The following is a 17,122-nucleotide window of genomic DNA, read 5'->3' on the forward strand; positions in this document are numbered from 1 at the left end:
CCTGCACGCCTGCTGCAGAGATCAGTGGTAGCAGAAAGGTGCAGTTTGAATTGCTACCAGCAGAGGGTACTGTAGGATTGCTGGTGCCCTGAGCGAGAGGTGTGCTGGACTCAGAGGATTTGCAAAGTGGAGCAGGATGTTATTTTACCGCATGGCTCTGGTTGGAGTGTCAGGTTCTCCCCAAACAGCACTGAGATCAGACACCCTTCTGTCCTGAACGAGTCACGTTTTACGTCGCTCTCTGCATGGATCACAACCCTCAAAGTGCTGGACGCATCGCAGGACAGACGTGCTCCCTACATCACAAGAGGAGCTTACCTGGTCCTTTGTTTTTCCTTCCCGTTCCCTGATGTAAGTGGTCACAATCCTCTCGGTCTCCTCTCGTAATCTGGGGTAGGAGCCAAGCTGAGAAGCAGGGAGTAAGAAAGTGGAAGATTAGATCACGGCAGACATCACGGTAGCCACAAAAAGCTTGACACAAAAGCACTCACAAAACTGAAGAGGGCAGGAAAGGACTGGACTAATCCCCAGTTTTGTCAGTAGGACAGAAGTGGGGCTCAGAGAACAGAAAAGAAAAGTCAGTTCTCTGCTGTTTCTGTAGAGATTAGCAGGATTAGCTTTTGGGGGCCTTAAGTGTGTTTGGCAAATGTAATGTCTCTTTCCCACCCCCACAGGTAAGCAGATCCCCCAAGCATGAAGCCTGGGCTAATGCTAAGCGAGGTGACCAAAATTCCTTTCCAGAGATACTGGCCCTCAGCTATTTCAGGAGCGTTTTTAGCCGTTGTTGCTATGGTGTGAAGCAACACCTGTGCAATATGTCTCTGCAGGACCCATGCCAGAAAGCCAAGTTAACGTTAGGAGTCTAGACTTGCAGGTGTGTCCTTGGCTGAAGGTGTTCAGATGTCCATGGACACAGATCCCCAAAATGTTAGTTTAATGGTCTCAAACTCACTTTGATCAGCTGGGTCCTGCGAGCCAGTACATTCCAGATGTTCAGATTAGACAGAGGAAGAATTAAGACGAGTTACCTTTTCCGCACACTTTTTAATGACAGTGGCCAGCTCTGAGACCACCAGATCAACACACTTCAAACTGGGCTCTTTGAGTTTTACAATCTGTTTTTTCACTATAGCTTCAAAAGCCATGTCAGGTGTGAAGAGCCCCGTCCTGCCTCATGCAGAGCAGGAGAGTGGAAAGATGAGACACCAAAAGGCACGCAGGGTGGGAAACACAGCAACAGAGACAGAAAGAAAAGAAAATGAGATTAAAAAAGGTTAGTAACATGCAAAGGGAAAAGCCGCAGCACTTGCCCCAGGAAATTCCTTCAGTTTCCTCAGATTCATTTTAAAAATACATTTAATTAATTTACTATCAGGTTCTTAATTCACCTTGTTAAATCCTGGACTTCATAAAGATCTGATTCTGATTCTCATTCACCGGCTCACCACTGCTGTGCCCCCATGTGATAATTTACACTGGCACAAAGTGACTACACAATGGGGGGGGACAATGGTGAATCTTTCCCATGCCCTGGCGTTTCCAGGAGCCAAAAGCAGGTGATGGCACCTGAGCCCTGAACGTCTTGCTCAACTGGGTCTTTAATAAAGGCAAAGGTTCCTCTGCTTCCCTCTCCGCCCCCCCCCCCACGCCTCCATGCCAAGCTTCAAGTTAGCCGCTGATCTAGTGCCCGGCTAGGGTTCAAGCTCGCTGCTTTACCATGGGGAAGGGGACACTGCATGCTGCCCTCTGATGGCATGGGGCGCCGGTTCTTTCGTTAGCTGTTTGAGAGAGCCACTGCTACGAATCACATGGAAGTTGAGCGATGGGTGAGGAAGCCGACTGCTGCCATTTCCAGATTCCCCAACCTATTGGTTTATTAGGCTAGAACCTGTTTCCAATGAATCAGGGCGTGTGTCTAGACCGGGTGGGTGGTACTTGGTAAAGAGCACTGCTAGCGCTTGAACGAGCTGCTCTGATTTGATCTGGATTCCTGTGGAAGCAGACTACCTGCCTAGGAGAACTCATCTGCATGTTACTCCTGCAAGCTGCCATGCAGACTCACTACAAAGAAGTCTGAGTTTTCCCCGCCATGTTAGCTGGGACTGAAGGAACTTTGGCAGCAAGTGCTGGCTTTTCCATGTTACACCGATCACTACAATCACAGCAAAACAGAGCACCATTCCTGATCCAGACATAAATAGGCCCCCCACCCAGGTCCTACAATATGAATCACTGGACGAGTGCTGAAGTTCTCTGCTCAAGCAAGACACGTTGGGAAGCAGGAGCTGGGGGCTATTTCACTTTTTGGAATGGCCTCAAAGTTGCGAACAGCCTTTTACTACGGACAGAAGCACTTGTCTACCAGGCACATCCAGAACTTGACAGATTGGATCAGAGCCAGGGATCCATCTAATCCAGGATCCTGCCTCTGAACAGCTAATTTTTAGAGATGTGAATTTATTTTATTTTTTTAGGAAATTTCCTCAATCCATTACTACCCTATCAAGCTAAAAAGCAGAGTGGTCCCAAGAAGCTAGTTATTAAATATGGAAGTGGCTGATTTATCCTGGGCTACTGCGTAGTACCAGGGTAATGAACACTTCCGGAGAGTGAGAAACCTTTCGAAATGGTGCTCACTATTGAGACTTCATTAATTGCAGGATTTATAAAACAAGCCACAATGAACGTGAAGATAACTTGCTACAATAGCTGCTTCCAGCTTTTGCTCCCATTCTCCACAGCTTCCCAGAGTGTAGCAAAGCAGCAGCTGAACTCACAGATGGAGAAGACACATGCTAAGAGGCACCAGAACCCAGGAATAGCCTGCCCACCTGCCTGGCAGACTCCAAAGCGCTCCGAGGCAAAAGCCTTGGCAGCATCTGTTCCAATCTGCCACAGAGCACTGCAGCTGGAGGTCACAGGGACCTCGTCTGAGGTCCTCCCATGGGGACAGAGCCGAGACTTTGTGCGTTAGGATAATCACCATCCCTAGCTCTTACATAGCACTGCTCATCAGTAGCTCTTCAAGTGCCTTACCAGGCACGTCAGTAACGTGACCCCATTTTACAAACGGGCTATGGAGGCCCAGAGAAGGGGAGTGACACCCTGCAGGCCAGTGTCAGAGCTGGGAGCAGAACCCCAGGTGCCAGAGTCCCAGTTCAGTGCTCTATTCACTACGCCACACTGAGACAGAGTCCCATGGTGCTGGGCGCTGCCTGGAGCTTTATCACGACTGAGGGCAGGGACAGGGCAATTCCTCAGAGCTGGGCAATGCCAGCATCTCAGGTGGGACGGAGGCATGCCCAGGGCCAGGCATGCCAATCAGGTGAGCGATGAGGTTTTCACATTAGGTTAGCGAGCAGGCTAGGCGTGAAGTGTCAGCGTGACCTGTTTTGCCTACACACATCCAGCTCTGGGGAGTTTTCCAGGCAGGAGAGGACATTGCTATGTTGGCTGCACACCTGCTTTGCCACCCCACTAGTAGGAAGGGGCTGGAGAGGCTCCAGCGGGTTCAATACCTTACTGGTACACTGTCTAACTGTATTGATTAACTCCTGAATAACCAGGTCGACACACTTCAGACAAGGCTCTTTCAGCTTCACCACCTGCTTTTTCACAATGGCTTCGAATGCCAAGTCTGGCGTGAAAAGCCCCGTCCTACAGGCATCCACACGCAGGGGTGAGGGAGGGCAGAGACATGGCAGAGAAAAAACAAAATGGGTGAACAGGTTTAAAGGCAACTGTCTGTGACCTGACGAGAGCAGCAGAGACATCGACTCCCTCCCCCAGACAGACAGGCCTCGATACCAACAGGACCTTCACCTGGGGACGTGCAGCCGTAATTCTCCCACGGAGCGGGGGGGGGGTGTTAAACCTCCAATCGAGAGCACGATGCTGCTTTGTGACTTAGACGCACACAAAGCTGCTCTCTAGCGCATGGGACCTGGAGTCACTGCCTAGTGCAGAGACTCTTCAGGCAATTTTATTGTAGGTCACATCTACGCTGCAAGTGGACAGGCCAGGAGCCTTTTCAACCCCATGCAGCATTTCAAGAGCAGAGTAGGCAATTCCGGAGTCACTATTCAGGCAGAGGGACCACAAGTGGGACCAGCCCAGGAAGGCAAACATGCGAAGAGGAGGAGTAGGTCTAAGGTGAGGCCTCTTTGGGATGATGAACTCAGCCCCGTCAGGCCTAGGGTTCGCTAGCTCTCAGAGCTACATCCTCAGTGCAACATGGGCTGAGCGTCGGGATTAATCCAAGTGCAGCTCCATCACTGAGCTTAGTCCGTGCCAAATGGATCTTCTTTGACAGCATCCCTAAGCCAGAAGCTCCCAAGTGCAACGGTACAGTAATAACCTGGATCCCTTTTCCTTTAGTTGGAAGTTTAGATCTCAAAACAGAACTCCCCACATGCTATTTTCTGTCCATTTGGGAAGATGCACAAGGCAATGGAGGAATTTTTATCCTTGGATTTCAAGGGACAACAGGAAACAGATCTCACTCCTTTACTAAACTCTACCAGCAAGACTAACAGAAACAACATTCAGAGTTTGCTCTTGGTTCTCAATGGAGATGGCTCCATCCCTACTCCCAGAATCAGAGTTAGATCAAATACTACACTGTCCAGACACATGGAAGAAAACTACATCGGCAACGTAACTGTTAACCATCTAATTCTCTCTACCCATTTCCAACAACAAACTTTGGTTCTAAACACCTTTTGCTTCCACATGACACACAAGCTGGCTGTAGCTGTTCAGAACTGACAGCTACATAAGGTTCATGGTAGTGTTTATCATAGAATAATGGTACAAACATGACTGAACTGCTCATAGGAAAACAAGACGCGTGATTGGCGCTAAGATCTCCTGCTCCGATACTTGCCTTATGCCGTGGATGTTTTTAATTGCATAGCTAATTTCTCGCCTCAAGTCCTTTTCATCAAATTCCATCTAAAAAAGATGTTAGACAGTTAGATTATACAGCAAGGCCCTTCTGGGTTGAAGCACAATCACAGCTCAGGCTTTTAACTGAAGGTGGCTCATGTTTAAACTGCTTTCTCGTACAGCCACAAGAGGCAAACAGTGCCTACCTGTTCGTAGATGTCGCTAGCGTGCCACTGGCCCCAAGTACTTCTGACCTGTAAAGAGACACTGCCCCTCTCCCCCAAGTGCTTGCCATGTAGCTAAGCAGTAGAAAGGCTGAGTGAATGAGCAGTGAATTACAGCACATCTTGGTAGCACCCTGTGTGTGAGAGGTGCGAGTGGGGGTACAGCAGACTGCCCACCCTCCCGTAAAACCTGATGTGTTTCTGTTTTATTATGGGGTGTCTGGAGTAGGTAGAACACCTGGCAGCTGCCCTGCTTTATAAGTCAGAGGAGGTTTTGCTTACCTAGAAACATCAGCACCAACTGCTGATCTGCCACATCCCAGGACAGCTGATCCCAAAGACAACATCCCATCCCTATGTCTTCTCAAGAGGAGGAGACAAGCTAGTCTGTGTCCATCTCAGCTCTGCTCTGGCAAAGATTCTTATGCCAAGCAGCAATGGATGAGTGGGAGGAGAAGGAGGTTCCTAACCAGCCCAGTGGTTTAGCTAAGCAGTAGATCAACCCAACACCAGGGAAGGATGGTCAACAGACCCTTCTTCTGGCTGCCAAACAAGCAGAAAGCCTGAAGACAGGCATACACATTGAGACACTCCCCCCAGCCATACAGCTGGCAACCAGTGACATTCTGCTTTGCGTGGAGAGAGAAATCAACACCGCTGGACAGCAGTATTAAAACCAGCATTAGCTTTACCTTCACCAGCTCGAAGGGGAATCTCTCGTGGAAGATGCGATTAATTCTGGCACCACCTGAGAGTTCTAGTGTGTCCACTTGGTCTCCTGAGCCTTCAATCCGCTTCTCGAAGTCCACACCAAACTGCTGGACCATCCTGAAAAGAACCAGCAGGAGTAACAGGCATTAGCCAAATACGGCAAAGGCTGTAACGGACTAGCCATTCAGGCTACGGCCACACTAGCCATAATCTCTATTTCATCTGGGCAGGGCCATTTGAGAATTCTCTTCTACTTCCATGAATCCTATGGGGAAAGAATTTCGTCTCCCTTTCGCTACAATTAGGGAAACAAAAACAATTTTCATTCCCCTTCTTTTAGAGCCTAAGAACGTACATGCTTGTTCTCTGCTTTTATACAAGGCTTTTGACCAAAAGGATTATACAGGAGATCCTTGTAGGCACAACAAATCCAAGACAATGCAGTTATTTGCCTGCAGAGCTTGTCTGCCAGGCATCGTAGCTACAGATTTAATGAGCCCTCCCAATGTTCCCATCAGAGTAGCGTTGCAGGGTATTTAGTTTCATGTCCATGCCAACTCTGAATGGCACCACCCGTTAAGACTGGCACATCCTGCCCCCACAATGCAAAATTTCTAATTCCAGGTGCTAAGCATTGTGCATTTCCTTGGGATCAGCAGCCAGCTGGGATTCATGTGCTTCAAGCAAAGAGCAAGTTAAATACGGACCTATGTTAAAACCCGTAAATGTCAATTTCAGGCTAGACACTCTCCCCTTCTCATTCGTGAGGTTGGCCAAAATCCAGCACCTGTATATGGAAGAGGGGATTGGAGCAACATACTGTAGCAAAGCTTTGGTTTTCCGTGTGGGGTCGTCAGGGCGGAAGTTCTTGTATTCCTCCACTTCCTTCTCCAGGGAGAGCAGCTGGCTCTGCAGCTTGCTGCGCAGCGAGGGCAGGGTATCACGGATGTGGTTGGTCAGTTGCTACGAGAGGATTGGAGAAGTGGTCAGCACTGCTGGTCCCCTTACCTGCGCGAGCTTCCCCTCACTACAAGCTGTGTCGAGAATGGACAGGCAAGCCAGAGGCCAGAGCCAACACCGCGCAATAGGGGACTTGAGGAAATGCTTGTCTATGGATCAGGTTTGAATGCTTTCACTGAACTGGCCACTCCAAGATCAGAAATAAGTTATAGTCCAGGTCTGCTACTGTTCATTTAGAGAGACAATAGTCAGTTTCAGAGATTTTAGAGCAGTCTCAGGCCTCGAACCAGCCCCATTCTGCAGCTTTACAAGTCAGATTTTCCAGTTTTAAAGCATTTTGCCTTCTCTTGTTCGTGTGGTTCTTTCACAAAGCAAGGGGAGCTGACTATATGGGGAAAATAACTAAACTGACCGCACGCTGGTGGCCAATTGTACCACGTAAGCCAAGTAGAAGAGATTTCCCTTCCATTCTGTTGGCAACAAGCATCTTCAGCATTGCTTAGAATTCACACTAGAATGCACAGGGATTCAGACAAGTGGGACTTTCATTAGTCATTCTGCAGACAGGGAAACCCAGGCTGACCCAAGAACAGACTTACCCAAGATCACACATGATGTTTTATGTGAGCTGGCCACAGATCCAATCTAACTTCTCATCCCCTGTTCGAATCCCTTGACAACGCGCTGCCCACTACAACTCAGAGCTGTGAGTTAACTGACCCTCCACCTACGCGAGTAAGTAGGGCCGACGCACTGACATTAACCTCAGGCTGGCCTACCTGGTTGAGGACTTTCTGTAAGTGAGGTGTGCCCATTCGATCTGCCATGTGCCTGTAGGCTGGGTGAGAAAGAAAGAACTTCCGCTCTGCGGCCAGCGCTGCTCTGATGTCCTTCTTGCCTTCTATATCCTTCTGGCTCCGGTTAACAACGCCGATGTAGCCTGCAACGGGACAATTCCACATGCTAGCTCTTTCTAGAGCTTTGCACAGCTGATGCACCAGCCTTGAACACCTGTGCTCCCTGCAAGGGACCCTGGGGTTATGGATACAGTTACAAAGGTGAACTTTATACTGCTTGCACAAAGGGGAGCATCTCCAAGAAGGTAACTAGGGTTTCCTGCAGAGCACACCCCCTGCTGGCAGGTACCATCACAGCTGCTGCAATGCAGAAGAGCTCTGGGACTTCCCTGTCTTCTATAGATCATGAAAGAGGAGTGTGTGGGGACCTCAGCAGAATGCGGATTGCATAAGGATGGTGGTTTCTACCTCTTCTTAAAGGAAGCAGTTTGTTCTCCAGGATGTCTCTGGCATCAGTGCCCTCGTCCATCAGGTCTAGTTTGGTGATCACTCCAATTGTCCGTAGGCCTGAGAGAGAGAGGGGTAGAAAGATCATTGGAGAAGCAGCTAATCAACATCACATCCCCCAGCTTGCCAGATACGTTGAGAGCAGCTGACCAGGTCTGTAGTTAGACATGCAGAGACAGCAGCTCTCAGTTTCTGAAAGCAGGAGCCATAACCCTCAAATCAGCCTGCAGCACTTAAGTTGCAGTTTCAATGTTCACAGCTGGCTTGTGTGGCGAGATGAGCTAGTTATTAACTCCATGACTGGACAGTTTAGTCACTCAGGCTGAGTGACAAGAGTCACATAACTCGTTAGGCAAGAGCTAAGCGCATCAAGTCACACCCTTCAGTGAAGGCTGTCAGCCAAGCAAGCCAACAGGTCACCGTGTGAGTCTGCCTGGAGGACTCTGGGAGATAAAGAACACACCTAGTGGAAGTCGGAGGATAGGAGGGTGGTAGGAAGAGTGTCATGGGGGGGGGGGGGAGACGAGGGACGATGACACACGACTTGTCAACAGGAGACCCGGCTGAAGCAGCAACCATTGCTCTTAATGGGGCCAGGAGAAGAGAGCCAGGATTTCCTTCCAAAGATTCAATGACATCAAGCTACCCTGTTCCAACAGCACATTCCACTTGGCAGAGCCAGCCGGGATTCCCCACAGTGGCGAGAGCTGCTCAGCAGAACACATGGGAATCCTGGTATCCCCTCCCTTTGTTCAAGGATTCTGCAGCAGTTATGTTACCACAGCAGGTGGGCGCGTTTGTTTTACCTTGAGGATCTACTTCTTTCGCCATTTTAAGAGCATCCGAGTTCGCCAGATCCATGTTGGCTGGAGTCACCGCAAGAATCAGGCTGCTTTCTCGGCTGATAAACTGCAAGATCATGTCCTTGATCTGGTACTCAATATCTTGGGGCTGGTCTCCCACCGGCACCTTGGTGATACCCGGAAGGTCGATCAATGTCAGATTCAGCACTGAGGAGAGAGGAAAGCAGAGAGCTCATGCTGTGTGAAGCGATGCAGAACATTTTATCCCCGCAGTGTATGGGGGAAGGAAGGGGCGTGTGCAGGACGCGCACAGAGGACCAGCTAGGAAATTCTGTGTGTCCTCCATAGATCACTGCAAAGCTTGCTGCTCGGGAACAGATCCTGGTCTTTGGGGACCTTCAAACCTCCCTCTGAGATGCTGTTTCTTTTCCATTCATTGAAGTGTCACAACACCCATTTCTCTAGTCTTTGCATTTAGAAGCCTGCAGACATACGCGCTCTGATCAGAAGAATGCAAGTCTCACTCACCGTGTGGTGAATATACCCTCAGGTTGATGGGAATGGGAGAGATTCCTTTATTGGTTCCCGTGACCCGGTCTGTCTCTGCTTCAATCTCCTGCCGAACCTCGTCGAAATCTGTGAACTTTTTGGATTTGCAGTGCAAAAACTCTGCATATTCTGGAAGAGAGATACACCCCCCCGGTTTGTAAAAAACACACTGGTTTGCAACTAGCCTTCCTTTACCAGCCCCAGTGTAAACAGACCCAGGCCCAGCAGACTTGCTGCCTACACCAACACTGAACGTGGTCCTTGCCCGTTGAAACTCAGCAATGCAGCATCAGCTCTGTGGGAGCCCACTGAGCTACACGCCAGAGAAGAGATGCTGGTGCAGAAAGCAGTCATGAAGTCACACTACGCTTTGTGAGCATTATGGGGATTCAGAGCTGGAGGCAGGAAGTCAGGACAGCCTAATGCAGGAGAGTTGGGCCAACCAGGAGAATGCAGCAATGACTGCTAGAGACTGATTCAAAGCCCCACCACCTTCACCCACCCCCAGGAGGTGACACTGCTTCTCAGGAGCACCACAGCTGCAGGTGTACAAAAAATGATGAGAGCTGCCTCTCTCAGTACTGTGGAACGGCCATACTGGGTCAGACCAAAGGTCCATCCAGCCCAGTATCCTGTCTTCTGACAGTGGCCAATGCCAGGTGCCCCAGAAGGAATGAACAGAACAGGGAATCATCAAGCCATCCATCCCATGTCACCCATTCCCAGCTTCTGGTAAATAGAGGCTAGGAACACCATCCCTGGCTAATAGCCATTGATGGACCTGTCCTCCATGAACTTATCTAGTTCTCTTTTGAACCCTGTGATAGTCTTGGCCTTCACAACATCCTCTGGCAAGGAGTTCCACGGGTTGACTGTGCATTGTGTGAAGAAAAACTTCCTTTTGTTTGCTTTAAACCTGCTGCCTATTAATTCCATTGGGTGACCCCTAGTTCTTGTGTTATGAGAAGGAGTAAATAACACTTCCTTATTCACTTTCTCCGCAGTAGTCATGATTTTATAGACCTCTAGCATATCACCAGGAAGTGACAGAATTATTTCTCTAGCACATCATTTCCAGTGCTCTTCCAACAGCTACCAGAGGGGGGAGCACACCCTCCCAGAAACAGGGTTTCAGACCTTAACTCACAGCTAGAACCAACCCTCATCTGCCTTCCTGTTTGCTACAAGCACCTTGCCTTCAAATTCAGCTAAGCCTTTGGTGCAGGAACTGTGTTTATACAGCACAGAGCACAACTGAAGTGCTTGTTCCTGATTAGGATCTCTGGGTGCTTCCACAACAGGTTGCCTTGGGGAAGAAGAAACGGAGGCTGAGCTGCCTCTCCCTGTAAAGGTCCAGGAGCCCACACAGCAGAGGTCAGGGCAGAGAGAAGTCCCTTTCCAAGGAGGACATGGGCCTGAGTGGGTTTGTTCCCCTACCCAGCCAGCGAGTTCTTAGATTGAGGCCCCTTTGTGCTGCACAGAGTGACACAGTCCCTGCCCCAAAGAGCTGACAATCTAAATAGAAACCGAGGCACAAAGGGAAGCAATTTTCTCCAGGTCCCCAGCATGTCAGTGGCAGAGCCGGGAATAGGACCCAGGCATCCTAGTGCTGCACACCAAGAACACTTGAAGAGGGGGTGAATGGCCATTTCGCTTTCAAAGGGAACTTGTGTAGACGATTCCCCTGCAGAGTTTAGACACCAATAATCTCAAAGCAAGGCTGTAGAGTCCACCTGCCGTTAAGATTCCAGGTACAGGGCACAGCACGGGATCTACTTAGCTTCTTAATGAGCCAAAAGGGTAGGTTGCTGCCCGCCATAAGCCACGGTAACTGCAGGACAATACAGATTTCTTTCGTTATATTAACACTACAACGCCTCTTACAGTGGAGCCCGGATTAGCCATGCAAACTGCTGCCAGCCCCCCACGCACTCCGTTCTGCTGTACATTACAGTTGCACTGCTCTATTCAAGGCCATTATAGAAACAAAGCCACCCTGGAACGGAGAGGATTCCTAGTGTCCATAAGCTCCGTTGCTCTTGCGCCTCTCACATCAGAGGGCCCAAGGCTTGTCTATGCTTGACAGTTAATTTGGATTAAAGGTAAGCGGTGTGAACGTGAAGTGCAAGAGCTGTTCCTGGATAGCTCCATGTGTAGACACACCCACCATGCTTTGTAGGTGGCCCTCTCTAGCCCAATGAAGGGGAAGAACAAGGAAGCCTTATTCTGTGGCAAGTGGAGCAGAGCCAGAGGTTCAAGCTGGCCAAATAGTCACGCAAGGAGAGCCCCTCCCTTCCCCAGAGATCACCCAGTTGGGTGTGTTTATTTGGGGCTGCTGCCGAGCAGGGATTAAGCTGGCCTAGCAGTCTCCTCTGGCGAAGGCGGAAGGAGTGAGACAATGGAAGCCAGCAGGCTCTATAGGTTAAGGTTCCACCAGCCAAGATTTTTCTTGCAGCCTCTGCGCTATTAGCAGCCGCTTTGATGTGGACATGAAGTGAAGCTTTCCCTTCCGGGGCTGAGATGCTGGCATGCACTGGACGTTGGTTCCGGCACTAGTGCTAGCTGGTGAACCTAGACATCAATGCCAGTGTTTGTTTGCAGAAGGACTGTTTGCCTTTCATTCTCTGCCCATCGTTTTAAACGCTTCGTTGCTGGGTTTTTGAGCCCTGAAGAAAGGTCTGTTAGGTCCACTCCCTCTGGGACACCTGGCATTGGCCACTGGCAGTAGACAGGATACTGGGCTAGATGGACCTTTGGTTTGACCCAGTACGGCTGTTCTTATGTCTGAGTCTAACCTGCCACGGCACTCGGGCTGCATCTGAATTGCGCCTGTGGATTGAAGAAAACAGATTGCAACATTCTAGGCTCAGGTTCTTATCAGCCCATCACGGAGGTGTGTGAATGCCAGGTGAGTCACAGCATGGCCACCTAGAGAGCCCTTAGGGCCACCAAGCCGGGAAGGAGCAGAGACAGCTGAATGTTTAGCCCACACGACCTGCTCCCATGCAGGGAGTCTATTGGTATCTATTGGGTTTCCGGGAAACGGGGCGGGCAAAGCCCACCCCATGCTAACGGTTCCCCCCCCAGCCTAAGGGGAGGTTCCACAGGGCCTCAGAAACCCACTAATTGCGGGGGACAACCAATAAAAAAAACAGGGACAGGAGTGCGGTCAAAGGGTCATAAGAAGGGAGCCTGACGGGGACACCGAGCAGAGAACCCCGGACAGCGCCCACTGCTCCTCGAAGGCGTCAAGGGAGCCAGCGGACGCCGCCCAGAGGAACTCCGCCCGGAGACGTGAACGGACTAAGGATCGGAAACAAGCCCCACGGTCGCAGGAGTCTTCACTGGCCAACCGCCTCTCCCTGGTCGTGTAGATGGCCATTTTTGCCAGGGCGAGGAGGAGGTTGTCCAGGAGGTCCCGCGACTTCGTGGGGCCACGGATAGGGAGTGCATTGAGAAGGAGGTGGGGGGAAAAGTGCAGCCAGAAACGCAAGAGGAGATTGGTGAGGAGCCGGTATAGGGGCTGCAGCCTGGTGCACTCAACGTAAACGTGCACCAGGGTCTCCCTCACGCCGCAGAAGGGGCAGGTGTCTGGGACAGGGGTAAACCGCGCCAAGTACACGCCCGTGCTCACGGCCCCGTGGAGGAGCCGCCAACTGATGTCCCCGACGGGCCTCGGGATCAAGGTGTTGCAGGTATCTGCCTGTTAGCCCTGCTTGGATCTGTGCTGACAAAAGTTCGACGTTAGTTTCACCTCCAGTGAGGAGCAGCAGGTTAGTGCTGTCCATTCTTTACACACTAATCCTAGACATCGCTGGGAGGGAGGTGGGTCTCCTCCCAGAGGGGAAACTGAGCCATGGAAGCGTGTCTGTCTGGGTCACACAGTCACTCCCCCAGCTCTGCCACTGGTGTGTGCGCGCGCAGATTGTCTTACAATCCAAGTATAGGGTCACAGGGACCATTGTGATCTAGTCTGACCTCCCATATAACACAGGCCAGAGAACTAAGATAAACGTTTAGACTCCCCTACCCCCCGACTCACACTTCGATACCAAATGCCACTTAGACAAAATACACAGCACTGAGACAAGACCATCCCTCTCTGCTCTGCAGCCCCTCACCCCCGCCCCTGTCCCATCTGGGTTAGCAGTGCAAGGAAGGAGAGCATCTGTTCTCCCCTCCCCCGAGACACTAATGAATTTCAATAGTTGGACCAAGGAAAAGAAAGTCAGACAGACTGAGCGAGCCTCCCCTGGGATCCCGTGGGTCACGCTGAGGAGGCGTCTCATCACTGCTAGGAAGAGCCCAGTCAGTGAATGAGGCCAAGGGGTCTGCAGGCTGGGAGAGCAGTCATGCTAACTGGAAGGCCTGATGTCGGGGCTCTCTCTCTCATGATACTGATGCCCCCAACTGGCATACTTGCTAACAGTATCGTGGTACCACCCAGGAGCCCCCTCATGGCCCAGGATCCATTGAGCCAGGCGCTGCACAAACACAGGCCCTGCCACCAAGAAGGAGTGGAGGGTCTATCAATGCAGCTCATGTGACTCTGGGCCTGCACTGCCTCCCTCTGGGACAGAGCAGCAGGAATCGAGCTGGTAGAAAGTTTGAGCAGCTCTGACCTCACTGGCATTTCCCAGAAACAGGTTGTTTTCTACATGAGGGCAATAAAGTTAGGGAAAGGGTTTAATCACTAACCCTGGTCACCTGCCTTCAGGGCCATGAGAGCGGGCAGGCAGGCTCTGCCCCGCTGGCACCCCAAAACAGCTGGCCAGTTGTGGGGCACATTTCAAGAACTCCTTGTCTAATCTGCTCTGTGGCTTGCACCCATCCAGTCCCGGAGCAGTCTCCATGCAGTCAGCGGAAGACAAGAGGGAACAACAGAGAGCTATTGATTTGGGATTTAACAGCCCTTAAGTATTGACAAGAGCAGCATGACTCCTGGGAAATGCGAATGCCTCCACACCCAGCATGTTCTGCACTTCAAGCAGAACTCTCCAGTCATCACCTGCACGGAGCATTACATTAACAGAAAAGGCAGCAAGGTTTGACTGCAGCTGAAAATCATTTCCCCTCCCTTATCTATCAGCCAAGACCTGCCGCTCAGGTTTCACTTTCTCCTGCAGCCAAACAACAAACTGCAGGCACCAGCTGTTAGACAAAGAACCCTGGACTTGGGAGATAAAGATCTTGGAGGCTCACCTTCAGCAGCCAGCTATTTTACTACAGAGACAGCGTTTAAATATTAACCCAGCCACATTCCTCCAACCTTGGGGGCGCCTTCGAATGGGTGGTTGGCTTGAAATGGCTGAACTGAACTATGCTGAGTGCACCAAAAGCAGCTGCTGCCTGTATGCATGCAGGGCAGCGAGCAAATCAGGAAGGTCCAACCAGAGACCTCTGGCCTTTAAAACACCTGCACAAGTCTCCTCAGTGCTAGCAACGGCACCTGTGCTTAGTTCTAGATCAGTGGTTCTCAACCAGAGGCCGGGGGCCCCCCAAGCAGGTTTCAGGGGGTCCTCCAAGCATGACTGGCGTTCGACTCGCGAGGGCCCAGCGCACAAAGTCAGAGCCCCGCCACGCAAGGCTGCAGCCCGGGGCCCCAGGCCCTGCCACGTGGGGCTGAAGCCTGAGCAACTTAGTTTTGTGGGGCCCCCTGTGGCACAGGGCCCCAGGCAGCTGCCCTGCTTGCTACCCCCAGTGCTGGTCCTGGCCTTTGTATGCAGAAAATCCGTTCTGGCACAGCTGGGCTGTGGCGTTTGTAGAGCGTGTTGGGGGGCTCTGGAGGAGAGTTTAGGCCCCCAAGCCAAAGCTCACTGAAGTCAAGGGAAAGGTTCTTCCATTGATTTTAACAGGCACAGGACCCAGCACAGTCACTCCAGCTAATCCCACTTGCCTCCACTCCTCTGCAAAACAAATCCACCACGCTCCAGGGGGCCCTGAAGTTGGTCCTGTGCAACAGACTCCTCCCCAAGCCAGCCGAGACTGACTCGCTTCCAGCTGCCTGACCCCTGCCCGGCCTTTGTTTTGCTTCCCAGGCCAAGAGTCACCTGGTCACATCCCCCTCCTGGGTCTCAGGTTACAAAGGCCACAGCATCTACGCAGGCAGCTGGAGCAGCCCCCACAGAAGTCACATGCTTATTCCCACCACCTAGACATTGGTGCAATACACAGGGAAACTGAGGCACAGCATTCAACATAAGAGAAAATCCCCACTTCATCACACAAACCAATGAGTACAGTTTGACTGAAATTTTGCTAACTCTTCACGTATTTTGGAAACCAGATATTAGGATTGTTGCTCCAGGAATGCCTTGAAGATGCAGTCACATTTGGGGTGCAAGTTTCAGGCAATGCTCCAAAGAGAGAAGTCTGCCAAGCTGCAGTCGCTTTCCATAATATTTAACATGCTTGCTTATTGGGCTGGCGACAACCACCTCATCTGCCGATCAATAGGAACAGATCCTTAGTAGCTACTGCTCCCTACCTGTTGTCAGGGGTGGCAATGCAAGAGTTAGCTGCTGGTGGATCTATTCCCCCACTTCCCTTGGAGATCTGAATGGAAAGTACTCTCCCCAAAAGAGTTAACCCTTCTTTTATTCAATACAGAATTCCCACCTGACAACACAGCCCCAGGATCCTATGCCATCCACTATCATGTATGGCTGTCGACTGTTGTGACTGCACTTCTCCAAACCCAAGAGGAAGAGAGGCCCATCCACCCCTCCTGGAAAAAGGCCAAGGGAATCCTCATGCATATTTCATTCAAAGTAACGTAACAAGAGAAATCTTCCCGGAGATCAGGTTCGCTGGCATTTTAAGCATGTGCTCAAGTTAGAGCTGGGGCTTGTTTTTAGTCTTTTCACTTTTAATCACAATCAGTATCTGGGGCAGAGAGCCATGATCCAATATCTACTGTTTCCGCAAAAAGAACAGGAGTACTTGTGGGACCTCAGAGACCATCACTCGCACAGTAACAAGGAACTGTTAGAGTGGCAGGAGACAAGATCTAGGCCATGGTTTTATAAGCAAGTTTGTTTCGTGAAGAGTTGAAGTTCTGCAAAAATCACTTACGCTCACACCGGGAGAAGGGGGTTGTCCCTGTGCTTTGGGATCACTAAATGCTCATGATCATGTAAGAAGAGCTATGAAGTGTCACAGTGCCTCAAAGCTGTATTTATTAAAAAGCACCTGCCATCACAATCTGCTAGAGTAAATTAAACCCCCTCTAAGTGTTACACTGGTAAAGCAGCAACTCCCTGACCTTTTCGTTGGGAGAACAGGAATGGCTTTGTGTGAACCGACCACGTCACAGTATCAGCAGGGAGCTCAGTCTGACAGCTCCATTTGGTCTTTTACATGGGAACAGATCAATTTGACCAACTCTCTCTCTGCTCTGAGGAATAGCTGCATGAACATCAGTGATGCTGCATGACACAGGAGGGACTGAGGCCAGGGACAGAGAGGAAAATGCAAACTAACAAGGAAAAGGAAACTTTCTGGTAATGTTCATGCATGCAGTGATAGGTCCCCTGCCCAGACCAGACCAGACGTGGGTTTGTTCTCAAAACCTTTAGGGCTACAGCTGGTTTTTTAGAAATCACATATTTCCCAAGATTTTAGGCTAGAAGAAACCATTATGACAATCTACCCCACTATAAGAGGCCAGAGTTTTGTATTTGTG

General features: G+C 50.6%; 1 protein-coding gene across 9 annotated transcripts in view; it reads right to left on the reverse strand.

The window, feature by feature from the left end:
• Positions 1–17,122, reverse strand: part of DNM2 (dynamin 2) — a 61,286-nt gene that overhangs the window by 29,030 nt on the left and 15,134 nt on the right. For 5 of the 9 annotated variants that reach the window (XM_044995021.1, XM_044995018.1, XM_044995023.1 and 2 more), the window contains exons 3-11: positions 9,418–9,567; positions 8,893–9,096; positions 8,048–8,146; positions 7,562–7,722; positions 6,643–6,785; positions 5,804–5,939; positions 4,886–4,953; positions 3,519–3,657; positions 319–405 (exon numbers count right to left, since the gene is read on the reverse strand). In XM_044995021.1, the coding sequence (XP_044850956.1) occupies positions 319–405; positions 3,519–3,657; positions 4,886–4,953; positions 5,804–5,939; positions 6,643–6,785; positions 7,562–7,722; positions 8,048–8,146; positions 8,893–9,096; positions 9,418–9,567 (1,187 nt within the window). Of the gene's footprint in view, positions 1–318; positions 406–1,028; positions 1,168–3,518; positions 3,658–4,885; positions 4,954–5,803; positions 5,940–6,642; positions 6,786–7,561; positions 7,723–8,047; positions 8,147–8,892; positions 9,097–9,417; positions 9,568–17,122 lie in introns of all 9 variants that reach the window. The other 4 variants (XM_044995024.1, XM_044995020.1, XM_044995022.1 and 1 more) reach the window with 1 other exon arrangement.

This window comes from Mauremys mutica, chromosome 20 (assembly GCF_020497125.1).
Source record: "Mauremys mutica isolate MM-2020 ecotype Southern chromosome 20, ASM2049712v1, whole genome shotgun sequence".
Taxonomy (NCBI): Eukaryota; Metazoa; Chordata; order Testudines; family Geoemydidae; genus Mauremys; species Mauremys mutica.